This window comes from Diabrotica virgifera, chromosome 8 (genome assembly GCF_917563875.1).
Source record: "Diabrotica virgifera virgifera chromosome 8, PGI_DIABVI_V3a".
Taxonomy (NCBI): Eukaryota; Metazoa; Arthropoda; class Insecta; order Coleoptera; family Chrysomelidae; genus Diabrotica; species Diabrotica virgifera.
Genome location: NC_065450.1, coordinates 67,478,508 through 67,493,968, shown reverse-complemented (window position 1 = coordinate 67,493,968; position 15,461 = coordinate 67,478,508). Strand labels below are relative to the sequence as shown.

The 15,461-nt window shown below is 32.7% G+C and overlaps 1 protein-coding gene across 2 annotated transcripts in view; it reads left to right on the top strand.

The window, feature by feature from the left end:
* LOC114335543 (kinetochore protein NDC80 homolog) overlaps positions 1–15,103 on the top strand; it is a 56,677-nt gene extending 41,574 nt beyond the window's left edge. For both annotated transcript variants that reach the window (XM_028285792.2, XM_028285793.2), the window contains exons 9-10: positions 5,442–5,771; positions 14,730–15,103. In XM_028285792.2, the coding sequence (XP_028141593.1) occupies positions 5,442–5,771; positions 14,730–15,053 (654 nt within the window). In that variant the 3' untranslated portion in view covers positions 15,054–15,103. The remainder of the gene's footprint in view (positions 1–5,441; positions 5,772–14,729) is intronic.
* The last annotated feature ends 358 nt before the right edge of the window (positions 15,104–15,461 follow it).

The following is a 15,461-nucleotide window of genomic DNA, read 5'->3' as shown; positions in this document are numbered from 1 at the left end:
TAAGCTTTGAAAACAGATCAAAAGTAACCTTAAAAGTACATGGCAGTTTATAAATGTCTATTGTATAATAATAGTGAGCTTTCTTAAAATGAAGTGAACTCTTGTGATAGGATAAACATGTTTTAATTGTAATACTTACAGTTTTCCAGTCGTTTAATTGATCATTTTCATTTTATTCCCAAAATAAACAGTTACAACCACATAACCCCATTTGTAATAGGTAAACAAATTCGTTATTTATATGTTATTTATGCGACTTTTGCTGTTGAATCCAATTTTAGCACATTTAAAATATATTAAATATTGTTAGCAAATCGATTTTGTTCACTAATATCTTTAGAAAACGGCATTATAAGCAGAAAAAAACAAACTTTTCTATATGTAAACATTGTAAATGTCAGCACAATAGGTCCCGACGGCGGCCATGACACTTTGGCAGTTAGGAGGGGGTACGATTACGGTCTATCCCAATTTCAACACAAAAATTCGACTTTGACAGATGTCATAAGTCACTGCCATTTTGTTTTACTTACAAACAATTTTCATCATGAAAGCACTATATCTTTATACAAATACTTAAACTTTTTACCAACAAACTTTATATCCATTTGGAATTTTTACAAAATTAAAAAACGTCTCATACCTTTTTATTTTAACAACATCCCATCGTCACCCTTCAATCACTACACGGAGGCGGGGGGTGGGGGGGAACTCATCAGACAAAGAGACTTCGGTGTCCTTGACACGGGGTGCAGGGGAGACAACAGGTACAACTTGAATACAAGAACATATATACTGGAACGGGAACTTAAGGTGAAACAGTAGCGATCAACAGGTAGCGAAAACGCGTTCCAAGATTGCGATTGTAATTTTTAATATTTTTTCGAGATATTTGGCACACATATTCGTAATATAATAAAGAATGGCGGTACAGAGCCCAATTTGAAAAATATATTAATATGTGGAAATTACTCTGTAATTAAATACAATATTAAAAAAACGGGCCTGTACCGCCATTAAGAAGAACAAAAAAATACACTTTCTTCAAATAAACTTTTTTATCCGATGCCTAGATTTTGTATTATTTTGGAACTACTAATGAAATAAAAAAATGTAGTAGTTCCAAAATGACACAAAATCTAGGCATCGGATAAAAAAGTTTATTTGAAGAAAGTGTATTTTTTTGTTCTTCTTAATGGCGGTACAGGCTAACAACTAGGGCTTTTAGAAGAATACAGAACCACCACCATACCGGCTCCAAGCTACGTCGCCACATTTTACTGCGTATGCACCTGATTTCCACTTTAAAAATCCATCACTATGGAGCGGAACCTTAAACGGGGTTTTCTACGGTCACAGAACAATATACCAAACCATTCTTCTGAATAAATTTAGCGACAACAAACAAATTCAAGCAGGCAGGTGTGGCCCGGAGTTCCACGGGAAAGATTTTCACCTTTCAATGGTACTTGTAGAACTGATCTTCTCGGCGGCGAAATACTTCACCCGAGAACCTGTTGCGTATTTAAAAGAGCGATTTTCGCCCTTAATGCTGCAACTTTGCAAGATTCGGACGAAACCATTATTTTTTTTAAGGGAGGGTTGGCATTTTGGACGAGTCCAAACATTTTTCTAAAGGTAAGTACTGTACGTTTCCAATGTTGCACAATACTTCGTAAGACTCTACAATTTTCAAACAGGGGCGGCTTTAAAATACTTATGGTAAATTACTTCTTGAAACAAATTGGAAAAATAGGTATTTTTTTGGGGATTAGGATATTAAATTAATGAATGATATTAATAAAACATTATACGCTCTGAACTTCGCTAGTGGCGCTCCTAGCGGATTACTGGAATTATCTTTCACCGGTAATTTTTAAATTTATTATTTAATTGTTATCGCTTAACATTTACAACGCAAAAAATTAATTAAATTGTAATCGATTTTTTAAGATTTTGCTAATCATTTTGACGTTCTATTGATAAAATATGAATTTCTTACTTCGGATACTTTCACAATTATCGTGTAGATGGCGCTAAGATTTTTAGATAAATTATAATTACATATTACGGAACATTAAGTATATTTAAGGTAAAAATATATACCACAGCTTTGACCAACTAATATTTTTTATAATTAATGTTTTTAATTTTAATTTTACATTAATCACTTTGACATTTATGTCAAATTTCCGGTAAACGTTTACAGACTTGCCACTACTGGCGCTCGAGAATTTGTAAATATCCCCTCTACGTACGAGCTCATAGCGTATAGCGGGAAATCCAACTGCTATAAGGTATCACCAGGAAAATGGTCCAAAAATTTTTTCAATTAAATATCTTTTAAAAATATTTTACCAATATCTTTATTAGGTTGAAAAACTTGGACTTTTTATTTTTTATTCATCGCCCTTCTTCCTTGCAAATTATAGAAGGATAGGGTATAGGATAGTTATAAATGAGAATTTGTTTCCGACCTAAATAATCTTTTAGATTTTTAATTCTTAAATATTAAGGAAAGACCCCACCATCGGCTGACTATGGTTTCTGCTTTTCAGCATCATCAGAGCCGCCTGTTGTGTATCCCGAAGCGAACTCAATCCAAGCTGTCGAAGTGTGCATATAAGTTTTTTTTTGTTTTTTCATCCAAGATTTTTTACAATCCGTTTTACAATGAAAACAATAAGTAAAATTGTTTGTCTTTACAATGACAGAGAGATGCAAGGTCCAGTGACCAAAGCATCACGACACACACACACACACATTAGTTGTTTACCGGTGAGATGCGCACATACACTGATACGCGAGCACGAAAACTAAAACTGGCACAGAACACAATGGCTGGACGCTGTTAAAGGCGTAGCTTCCTCACTGCTGTAGGCTCTGTCAGGATCGGTTAGGTAGGTCCAAGGGATCATATCGCTTCAATCTCTTCGCTTGTTGGTTGTTGAGAAGATTGTGTGCCAGGGTGTTAGGATGTACCCGCAACCTATTTTGATATTGTTCAGAAGATTTTTTGCACTCTTCGGAGACTGATAGTACCTAAAGATCTCTATGTATTGCGTCATTCTGGATGTACCAAGGAGCATTAGCGATTGTTCTTAGAGTTTTGGATTGAAATCTTTGTATTTCGTAATATCAAATTTACTAGCTGATTCCCAGAGCTGCGAACCATATGCCCAAATGGGTTTTATTATCGTTTTGTATATAAGCAGCTTGTTAAAAATCGATAGGTGAGAGTTTTTTTCCCAACATCTAGTAAAGTTTTCTGTATAAAATTCCCAGTTGGAGTCTTTTCGTCCATAAATGTTTGGTCCAAGTTAGTCGTTTGTCAAGGTGAATACCTAGATATTTTTCGTCATCCTTTTGAGGTAAAGGATGTCCATCGAGGTTAACTTGTGGACATGTACCTCTTCTTTTACTCTAATTCTCCAGAGTTTAAGCCATTCATTTGTTTTGTTCAGATGTATTTGCAGTCTCTCTGATGCTATTATTGGATTACCATGAGAGGCCAGGAAAGCAGTATCATCTGCGAATGTTGCAAGTATTAGATCGTTGCTTGTTGGCAAGTCAGCCGTATATATCAGGTATAAGATCGGTCCGAGCACACTACCTTGAGGTACACCAGATAGGATGGGGTAGAGTTTTGTATAGGCTTCACTATATTTTACCAGATATCTCCTTTCTGTAAGGTATGATTGAAGCAGTTTGAAGTAAGGGTAAGGTAGGTTTTTCTTTAATTTGTACAGAAGTCCTCTATGGCATACCTTGTCAAAAGCTTGAGAGGCGTCTAAAAAGGCTGCAGTGCAGTATTGCTTGTTTTCGAGAATAGTTCTTATTGTTGTGTACAGTCTGTGAACTTGTTCTATTGTACTATGTTGATTACGAAATCCGAATTGATGGTCAGGTATGAGACTCTTTTCTTCTAATATTGGTTTGATTTTTCTTAACAAAAGTTTTTCAAACACCTTAGAGATGACTGGGAGTAGACTTATCGGTCGGTATGAGTTGACATCTTTTGGATCTTTTCCAGGTTTTGAATGAGTATAATCTGTGCCACTTTCCATTGCAACGGGAAGTAGTGCAGACTTAACATAGCATTAAAGATCATAGTGATTATTCTGTAACAATCATCGGTTAGTTCCTGAAGGACCTTACCCGTTATGAGATCGAATCCCGGCGCCTTATTAGGTTGTATCTCATTATTTATTATCTGTTTTACTTCTTTAATATTAAACTTGCATATAAGTAAAATATTAAATGTGTACAGACGCGTTAGCGACATCTATCTAGACACAGGGAAAATAAGTCGAGTGCAAAATCCTTGGTAACTATCTGTTGCCTGAGCTTTTTACAAATTTATAAAGACACAGGCCGATAAATAGTGGACATTCTGTTGGAATTTTATCTAGATAAGCGGGCAGGTGATGGATGTATATTGTAGATCCTCCCATGTCCACTATTTATCGGCCTGTGTCTTTATAAATTTGTAAAAAGCTCAGGCAACAGATAGTTACCAAGGATTCTGCGCTCAAACTTATAGAGAATTTTCTCTGTGCTTTAAATATTAATTTATTTGGAAATGGAGTCTCTTGGGTTTCGCCTATATTTTATTAGATGTCGCTACTGTGTCTATTTGTTAATTATTTTATTATAATTGGCATATACGGCAGAAGGATTTGATTCCGATTCATAGCACACTACAGGCTGTTCTGAATAAACCAAGAAGTTGAAATGTACATCAACAGATGGTAGTGGTCTCTGAATGTTATTTCTCTGTTGTTCGTAAGAGTGAATCGCATACCTGTCATGTGGCAATATACACCAACTGACCGTTTACAGTTTACACCATAAACTGTTGACAGTTTTTTATTATTTATATGAATTTAATCAAATTAGTTTGATTTTTTTGGAATTAAAGGAATATTTTGTGGAATAACAATATATTAGAACAAGAAGGAGAATCCAAATATAAAAATAAAAAAAGGTGGAAATAATTTAAAAAAAATTAGGGGATGATACAGGGGTTGAGAGGGTGCCTTTCCCGGCCAGCTTAAATATGACATAATGTCTCCCCCTTCAGGTATTATTTGATGTGTTTTTGCGCTTTTTCTAAAAATCAGTGGTTTAAAAGTTATTTAAGGTGGATAGTTTTATCTGAAGAGCACTGTATAGTTCCTTCAGTATTATTTTGTAAAATTTTACAATTTGTTATTAGGAATTAACAAAATTGTATACAAATTTACCATTTTAATTCCACAATATTGGTTAGAAATTAAATTTATTTGACGTTTCGAGTTCCACTTCGGAAATTTGGCCAAACGGTTGAATTTAGAAAAAATGTTATGACTTTTTTGCTCTACATGTTACCTTCTACCTATACCTTTAAGGAACGCACTATTTCCGGGGACACCCTGTATAAATTGTATGTTATTTTGCAGTTACAATCAAAAATCATCGAATGGAATCGATCGTTAAGGACAGTCTGTATTAAAAAACCCGAGTTTAGGGTTTTACTTTTTAAAGAAATCGGTCTACATAGAACAGAACTTCTTGACGAAATTAAGGAAATTGCCAAAATTAAATCGGAGATGGAAAAGAATATGGTAAAGCAGATAGAGTCGATGGAAATAAATTTAAAACAATGCAACGACGACATTAACAACATGACAAAGGAACTAAGTGTTGTTCAAGGTGAAATTGAATCGCTAATTCAGACCATCAACGAACTGAATGAAAGAACGGCAATCATTGAAAAGGAGACACAAATGGTAAGGCTTGTTCGTTTTTTACTATTGCTTCTACATTAACCCTTTCATTGCATATACGTGTCAGGCTGAGGGTTCAGACAGTGCGCGTGCCACGGATCCTTGACATATGCACATTCAAACTTTCATTGCCAGTAGAATGTGAGTACCTTGGTAAGTCTTCCAAATAAAATGTAGCAGTGAAAGAAATATTTAATAGTTGATTAATAGCAAGCTGAAAAAAAGTTGATTAATAGCAAGCTGATAATTTGTTAATAGCTTAAGGGTGTCTAGTCGGATAAACTTTGATATATGGAAACACTGGAACAGGGGCAGTTTTAATTGTGGAACAGGTTAAAAATTTGGAACGGTCAGACCACGAAAACGGCACATTTATTTTGTCCGACAGAACAGACTTAAACTCTCCGAACAGAGATTAAACTCTCATGCAAATATCAGACTGCTATTTATCACCTGTCATAATTCCTGTCATTTGACATATTCTACATGTTCCACTCATTAAAACGCCCATTTGGTGATAAATAGCAGTCTGATTTTTGTATGAGAGTTTAATCTCTGTTCGGAGAGTTTAAGTCTGTTCTGTCGGACAAAATACATGTGCCGTTTTCATGGTCTGACCGTTCCAAATTTTTAACCTGTTCCACAATTAAAACTTCCCCTGTTACAGTGGTCCCATATATCACAGTTTGTCCGACTAGACACCCTTAAGCTATTAACAAATTTTTAGCTTGCTATTTATCAACTTTTTTTCATACGCGGGATCCAGACCTATAATTTGAGGCTTAGAAATCGAAAAAAGCGACCATGATAGGTCAATCGCAAATTTTGGTCATTCTTTATGTTTTCGAGGTCGCTGAATTCGAATATGAAGATTATTTTAAAACGTTTTTATATACTTGGCTTCGTCCTTGTCACTATCTCCGCAAATTTTGAAATCCATTTTAAACAGAGTTCTAGGCACCTGAAATTTTCAGAATAGCTCAGAACTTGCTAACAATGCAATATTGAACTGCTATTATATGGATAAATCTTCTTCTTCTTCGTGCATCTAGGATTACTCCTGTTTGTCTGCCTCTTATTCTGTTTCAGTTATTGTTGACTGTACATTGTCTTTCCACCTTTTCGGCGGCCTTCCAACGGGTCTTCTGCTATACGGCTTGTTGTTTTTACAGATGTTCTAGCAAACTGAAAATTTGTTAATAGCTTAGGGTGTCTAGTCGGACAAACTTTGATGTACGGGAACACTAGAACAGGGGAAGTTTTAATTGTGGAACAGTTTTAAAATTTGGAACGTCAGATTACGAGCACGTCCCATGTATTTTGTCGGACAGAACATCCAATTGATTTGTAACCCCTTCATTAAACTCTCATGCAAAAATCAGACTGCTATTACTAACCAACATGATTCCTGTCATTCTTTGTGTTCCACTCATTAAAATGCCCAGTTGGTGATAAACACCCGTCTAATTTTTGCATGAGAGTTTAATAAAATGGTAACAAATCAATTGAAAATTCTGTCCGACAAAATACATGGAACGTTTTCGTAGTCTGACGTTCCAAATTTTTAACCTGTTCCACAATTAAAGCTTCCCCTGTTCCAATGTTCCCATACATCAAAGTTTGTCCGATTAGACACCGTTAAGCTATTAACAAATTTTCAGCTTGTTATTAATAAACTTTTTTTGGTACGCGGGATTTAGGTCTATTCGCTAATCTATCTGGTTCCATTCGGTTTACACGTTCGTTCCAGTTTTTCATTATGGATAAATCGATTTTTTTAATTTCAAACTGTTTTAAAAATGTGACTAATGCAATGACATTTTAAAGTGCGTCAACAAATCGATAATTACAAATTGATGGTGGCTTAGTGGTAGATCATTAGACTGCAGATCGAGAGGACCCGAGTTCGAGACTCGTCTGTTGCGTATCTTTTTTTATTTTTTAAATAAATAATTAAAAGTTATTATACTTAAAGTTCATATTTCATAAGTTAATTATTATATATAAACATATATACCATTTTAAATATTTTTTTGGTTTATGAGTTTAAATCCGCTAGAGAAAATATGCCTCTAAAATAGTCGATTGCAAAATTCTTTTATGACAGAAATTGAAACAACAAAATAGTTTATAATTTTATATTGGATCCTAGAAATAATGGAAACGTTTTATTATAAAATTTTCTTCTTTATAGAAGTGTAATTATTTATCTAGAATTGGTGGAATATGTTCAAAAATCAAATATTATGCAAAAATGAGAAAAATCAATTTTGATGATTTTTCAACTTTAACTTGCTGTATCCTTGGTCGCTGCAAATATTTCCTGTTGATTATTTCATTCATAGGAGATTCTGACCAATAGAAAGCTACAGAAATCTGAATTAAATCGATAATTTTTGATAATCTCCCGTCGTTAAGTATATTACGTCAGATGCCCTTCGTTGCTACGAAAAAATACATTCAGTGACATTAATGACAATTAATGTTTTAAAAATTATAAAAGTGATGACTTTCAATCGTCAAATATTTATAAAAACTGTGTGTTTAATGGTACTTACATAAATAAATTACAGTAAAATTTTGGTTTTGAACAGTTTTATTCATGAAATAATCACAACAAATTGCACTCGACCTCTGAAATTAATATAGAATTTCAGAGCTCTTGTGCAATTACTACTGAAAATTTTACTGCATAATCTTTGAACTATGTATTTAGTTAACAATGAGGTTTGTCCAAAATGTTCAAACAAATCAAAAGAGAAAGAAGTTTTTTTTGGAGAATTTCAAGTCGAAATATGCAATAGGAAAAAAGTTATGTGACTAGAGATCGGCATCGGCCGCGCGCTCATTGCGCGCATAGTGTGCAACGCACTCAGTAGCGCGCCAAATCGAAACTCAACCCTATTCTGTAAGCCCGAAGCCCGCTCTTCTTAGTACTTCCTCATTTCTGATTGTACTTCCATGATATTCTAAGCCAGGGGTCACCAATTAGCGGACCGCGGTCCGCATCCGGACCGTGAGCTACTTTTGTGCGGAGTGTCATTAAATTCAGAATATAGCGTTTGGCAATTTTGAAAATGTTTGGCCATGAAATTGTATATTATGTTTGACTCAACTTATGTGTGCGAAGCCGCTATACCAAGAATGAACTTTATTAAAAATCGGTACAGATCTCAGCTAACAGATGAATATCCCAACTCCCCAATGAGAATTAGTTGCACCAAACTCACTCCAAACTTCAGACAGGTTGTACAGTTACGATCATTGAATAGTTTACAGGCTTACGTATCTATAGGCTATCGATTATATTCAAAATAAGATAGCTAAAAGGAACTACAACGTTAACGGGGTTTTATTATTTCATATGGTCAATGGACATCTATATATGAAAAAACCGTGGAGTGCTACCATTTAAAGAGGTGCGTTTTTGAGAAATGGGTGAATTAGTGCCTCGGCACAGGTTACATTAGGGTGAGTTCTATGCACTTTTGGTACAAACATATCTTCATAAAAATTGTTGCTGGTTAAATTTCCTATCTAAATATCACTTTTTAAAGTCAATGATATTTTTTTTTTACAAAAATATATTCAAAAGAAAAAGCACAAAGAAACCCAAAAGAAAGAAATTTTGTTTTTTGTCCCATAACTTTTGTCCACGAGGATATAGGTATAGATATTGCTTTACAGAAAAAAAAACCTACATATTTTTTCTTTAAAATGTTGTTTAGTAGAGGTAATTAGGATTTATAGTTTTCGAAATATGATTTTTCAAAGTTCGCCACTCACAGCAATTTTGGGCAATTTTCTTTGTTATTTCGCAAATATTGTTCTGTAACTTTTTTCTACGTAACTTTAGGTATATGCAATGGTACACGTAATAGGAATAGAAATCAATTACCTTTAAAATGGTCTACTGCGTAACGTTGTACGACTTTTTTTAAAGAGATTATGGTTTTTCAAGCTTTTACACTGTTAACGATTTTTTATAATATAATATAAAAATAAAATAATAGTATTATATAATATATTATATATTATTATAATATTATATTATATATAGTATATATAATATAATATTATATTATATTTTATTATATATTATATAATACCTAATATAAAAAAATATTATTTTTTACATTTTTTACGATTGTTTTTGAAATTTTTCAATATAACTTTTTTTTTCTTGTACATGAATATACTATACAGTGAGCACGTAAAGTTTGGAATAAATTCATTTTCTCGAGAATGGACGATTTTGGAAAAAAATCCCAAACCAGGTCAATTTTTATTTTTAAATTACGACTTATTGGCATATATATCATACTAGTGACGTCACCCATCTGGGCGTGATGACGTCATCGATGATTTTTTTAAATTAAAAAAGGGATCGTGTGATAGCTTATTTGAAAGGTAATTCAATTATCTATCCAGTAATATAAACATTAACATAATTATTTATACAGGGTGTCCAAAAAAATTTTTTTTAATTAAATTTATTGACATAAAAAGAAGAATGTGGGTAATTTATTTAATTCAAAATACATTTTACTGCTATCAGAAAACAGGAAAAAATGTTTATTTGGCAAATAAATATTGTTTTTTGCTTAAATTCAATATTAAAGCCGCCACCCACCAGCCTCGTGACAGTTTGAACATTTAATTTTATCGAAAAGCAATGATTATTTTTCAAATAAACATTTTTTTTCAGTTTTCTGAGAGCAGTAAAATGTATTTTGAATTAAATAAATTACATAAATTCTTCTTTTTATGTCAATTAATTTAATCCAAAAAATTTTTTTTGGATACCCTGTATAAATAATTATGTTAACGTTTATATTACTAAATAGAGAATTGAATAACCTTTCAAATGAGCTATCACACGACCCCTATTCTCATTTGAAAAAATCATCGATGACGTCATCACGCCCAGATGGGTGACGACACTAGTATGATATATATGCCAAAAAGTCCTAACTTAAAAATAAAAATTAACCTGTTTCGAGATTTTTTTCTAAAATCATCCATTCTAATCCAGAAAATGAATTTATTCCAACCTTTACGTGCTCATTGTATATTGCTCAATAAAGAGGGCTTACTTTCTGTTCTTTAAAATGGTGTATCATCTATATTTAAATATGTAATGGAAACCGAGTGATTCTTTGATATTTTTTACGTGTATTATTTAAAATTATTTCTTTTACAAAAATTACATAAACATTAGTCTTAGAAAACATCACTTTAGTTAAAATTATTTAAACGTTGACATTTAAAAAATTTTCAAAATCAAAGTCCATCTCTTCGTTAGCATTAGCTTCAATATCTTCCTCTGACACCTCAGTTATCTTAGAGTTCCCACAATTAGTACCCATGCACATGCACCTTTTGCAGAATATTGAACAACTAATTCCTATCTTCCTACAACCGCAGTTTTTTGTACATCCTTTGGTACATTTACATGCTATTTTTTCAAGCAAAGCTTGTGGTGCAGGAGCTTTGACAGTAAATATTGGAATTAATCCATATTTTGAAGTTTGCCCTGACGAGTCAAGCGGATCCAAAGTATTAGGTACCTATAAAAAAATAAGATTCAATCATAACACACAATCACATAAAAAAGTTATAATGAGGAATGTAAAAAATAATCCTAAAATCAAAAATCGTTGCAAGTACTTATTACATTTTGAAAAATCATATCTTATTCAAAAATAATCCTAAAATTTTTTATAATACACCATTTTAAAGTAAACAGAATAAGCTTTCCTTTTTATTGTATAATATATACCTAAATGTAGAAAAAAAGTTATAATGGGAAAGTTAAAAAATAATCGTAAAAAATAAAAAACTCGTTAAAAGTATAAAATCTTGAAAAAGATAACCTCTTTAAAAGAAGTCGTACAACATTATACAGTAGAACATTTTAAAGATAATTGATTTCTATTCCTCTTACATGTACCATTGCATATGCCTAAAGTTACGTAGAAAAAAGTTACAGAACAATATTTGCGAAATAACAAGGAAAATTGCCCAAAATTGCTGTGAGTGGCGAACTTTGAAAAATCATATTTCGAAAACTATAAATCCTAATGACCTCTACCAAACAACATTTTAAAGAAAAAATATGTAAGTTTTTTTTCTGTGAAGCAATGTCTATACCTATATCCCCGTGGACAAAAGTTATGGGACAAAAAACAGAATTTCTTTCTTTTGGGTTGCTTTGTGCTTTTTCTTTTGAATATATTTTTGTAAAAAAAAGTATCTTTGACTTTAAAAAGTTATATTTAGATAGGAAATTTAATCAGGAACAATTTTTATGTAGACGTGTTTGTACCAAAATTGCATAGAACTCACCCTAATGTAACCTGTGCCCAGGGACTAATTCACCCATTTCTCAAAAACGCACCCCTTTAAATGGTAGCACTCCGCGGTTTTTTTATATATAGAGATTCATTGACCATACTAAATAATAAAACCCCGTTAACGTTGTAGTTCCTTTCTATAGTACATAATCAATAGCCTACTAGGAGCCAATCTTTTTTTAATTTCACCTCGTTTAAACGCACCTTTTACGTCAAAGTGACGTTACCAGTGGTGTACCTAGAATAGGTACACCACTGGTAACGTCACCGTACACCAGTGGTGTACCTAGATTAAAATTAAAAATCAAAATAATATAAATATTATCGAGGCATTAACCTAATTAAAAAAAAATAACAAAATGGTAAGTATACAAAGAAGTTTTTTTTGGAGGTGTTTTGATATCGATTTATTTTATTTTTCAACACGCGAAATTTTTGACAAGTTTTTTTAAATTTTTTGACTTTGACATTTATCTGATCCGTACGACACTGCAACTTTACAGTATTACAATATAAAAATTAAGGTGTAAACTATTCAGTGATCGTAACTGTACATAATAAAAAATGTCTTTTTCTCACTGATAAATTAATTTTGTAAAGAATGACAAATTTTCTGATTCGGTTTTTTTTGTGGATTCCTGTTCAAAAATGTCCCCTTAAACAAATCAGAAGGGGCCCGGGATGCCGGGCAAAACAATATTTTTATACAAATTCAAAATTACTTTTTAGCCCCGAAAATTGTATTTAAAGAAAATGGTCTTTGGTCATTTTTTTCAAGAGTTGATGGTTTTCGAGTTATAAGCGATTTAAAATCTGAAAAATGTTAAAATTGCTACACATTTTCGAGGTTTGAAAACTCATATGTAAATTATTAGTTTTCAGGTTGCCAAGTGCCTAAATTGAAGTTTATAAATTCAATTTCAAGATTCTAACGAGTAATCGGGACTTACTTCAATATAGACCGTTGTTTTTTAATTGTTAATTATGCGAGTCCACTCGACTTTTATGGTGCGTCTCTGTCGCACTTATTATACATATTATACGTACTTATGCAAAAAATGACCAACAATTACTTCACATTTATTAAAATTTTATAATTTATTATTAACATATTTTTTTCTTGATGATTTATTTATTTATTCAATTAATTATTGCCAATGTGCTAATTAAATACGCCAATAAAAACAAATAGTCGAAATTGAAATTAACCCCGATAACTCATCAGAATCTTGAAATTGAATGTTTAAACTTCAATTTAGGCACTTGACAACCGCAAAAATAATAATGTACACATGAATTTTCAAGCTTCGAAAATCCTTATTTTCGCATTTTTCAGTTTATAAATCGCTTAAAACTTGAAATCTATCAAGTTTTGAGAAAAATGACAGAAAATCTTTTTTGTTTAAGATGAGCCAAAAATGCTAAAAACATATATGTTCGGGAGAAAAAAATGTGATGTTTTGGATTTATTAAAAACCTGTTAAAACAATTTCTGCCTAAAAATTTCGCACTGCACCCTTCTGATTTGTTTACCGAATTGGAACAACCAGACAAGCAGTGTTAACTCCGGACCCCGGAAGTGTCATAGGTTTTCGAAACGGACCCTCAGGAAATATAATTGCTAACCCCTGTTCTAAGCATTCGGCGCAGGCACCATATTTCAAAAACTTCCAAGTTTGTTAATGCATCTTCTGACCTTTAACATCTATGTTTCCATTTCGTACAAGAGAACAGGCCAAACACGACACCTTAGCATGTTGCATCTCAGGTTGAAATCCAACTGGCGACCAGTCAGAAATTTACGAAATCTCAAAAAAAACATTACTGGCTTGTTCTACTCTGCTCTTTATTTCAGTCTCAGGGTCCCAACTATCATTTAGTAGACAACTTAAATATTCACACTACCCGAATTGTTCGATTTCTTTTCCAGATGTTTTTGCTTTTGCGTAAAAATTTATAAACAATTAAATTGTTTATAACAATTTTTTGACCACTCGGATCGAAATCCACCCGCTCGAAAGCAGAACTAGAAAGGCCACGTTGAGCTCTATCTGGCGCCTAGATTAACTGTAATAAATATTTCGTGAAGAGAAGTATCCATTCTCAAATGTGGTCTATGGTAAGGAAGTACAAAACTCAAAGAAGTACCACAAAATGTATATATTAATAAAATGGTCATATAAGGACGCGTTTCGGTTCTTCACGAGCCATCATCAGCTTAAAAATACAGGAGCAAAGACAAAACTGACCAGACCAGGAAGGAGAAAGAATCTATTAGATATAGACCTATAGAACCATAAAAATGTAATCTAGTAGATTCTTCCTCCTTCCTGGTCTGGTCAGTTTTCTATAGAACCATAAAAATGTAATCTAGTAGATTCTTTCTCCTTCCTGGTCTGGTCAGTTTTGTCTTTGCTCCTGTATTTTTAAGCTGATGATGGCTCGTGAAGAGCCGAAACGCGTCCTTATATGACCATTTTATTAATATATACATTTTGTGGTACTTCTTTGAGTTTTGTACTTCCGTAATAAATATTATTTATTCTAAAAACAAAATTATTTTTCAATCATTTCATTATTTATTCTGACATTTTTTCACTTTTAGCAATTAGAAAAATGGGAACATGACAAACAGACGTTACTCTCACATTTAAGAAATTCTGATGAACAAAGAGAACTAGAGATGACTGAAGAAAATAATGAACAACTGTCACAGAAGCAAAAAGAATTAGTAGATTCCCTGGAAAAATTCAAAGTAATGGCTGTCGACTTCTTTCTTCAGATTTACAGGCAAGTTAACAGGCATATGGGTGAACTGAAAAAAATCGTGGAGAAAGTCAAAAATCAAGTAGAAGCGGCGGCAAAAAAAGAATTAGAGGAAAGAGAACAGTTAAATGAGTTTTTAGAAAGTTTACAAGAGAATAATTAGTTTAGGAAATATTATTATTATTAGAAAATAAAGTTTTACTATTTACTATATATAGACTTTTTTATTTTAGAATTCATATACAGTATGTCTGCGTAACTTGGAACCATTTTTCTTGGAACTTGGAACTTGGAACTTTTTTATTATCAATACTAGTGATTTTATCCGTCGCCAGTCAATCCCTCCCTATTTTATCGTATCTCCCTCCAATTTTTCTGACTCCTTCCTATTTATTTGGCACCTTTGATTTTCTGTTGTATCTTGGTCAAATTTTAAAGGTATTAAAAAGAGGGTCTAGGACGTTTCATCGCCGCCAGTTCATCGCCGCCGTTTCGATGCCGCCCGTTCATCGCCAGTCAGTTAATCGCTAACTGATATATTTCCGAATTTTCGACAGTTCTTCTTCTTCTT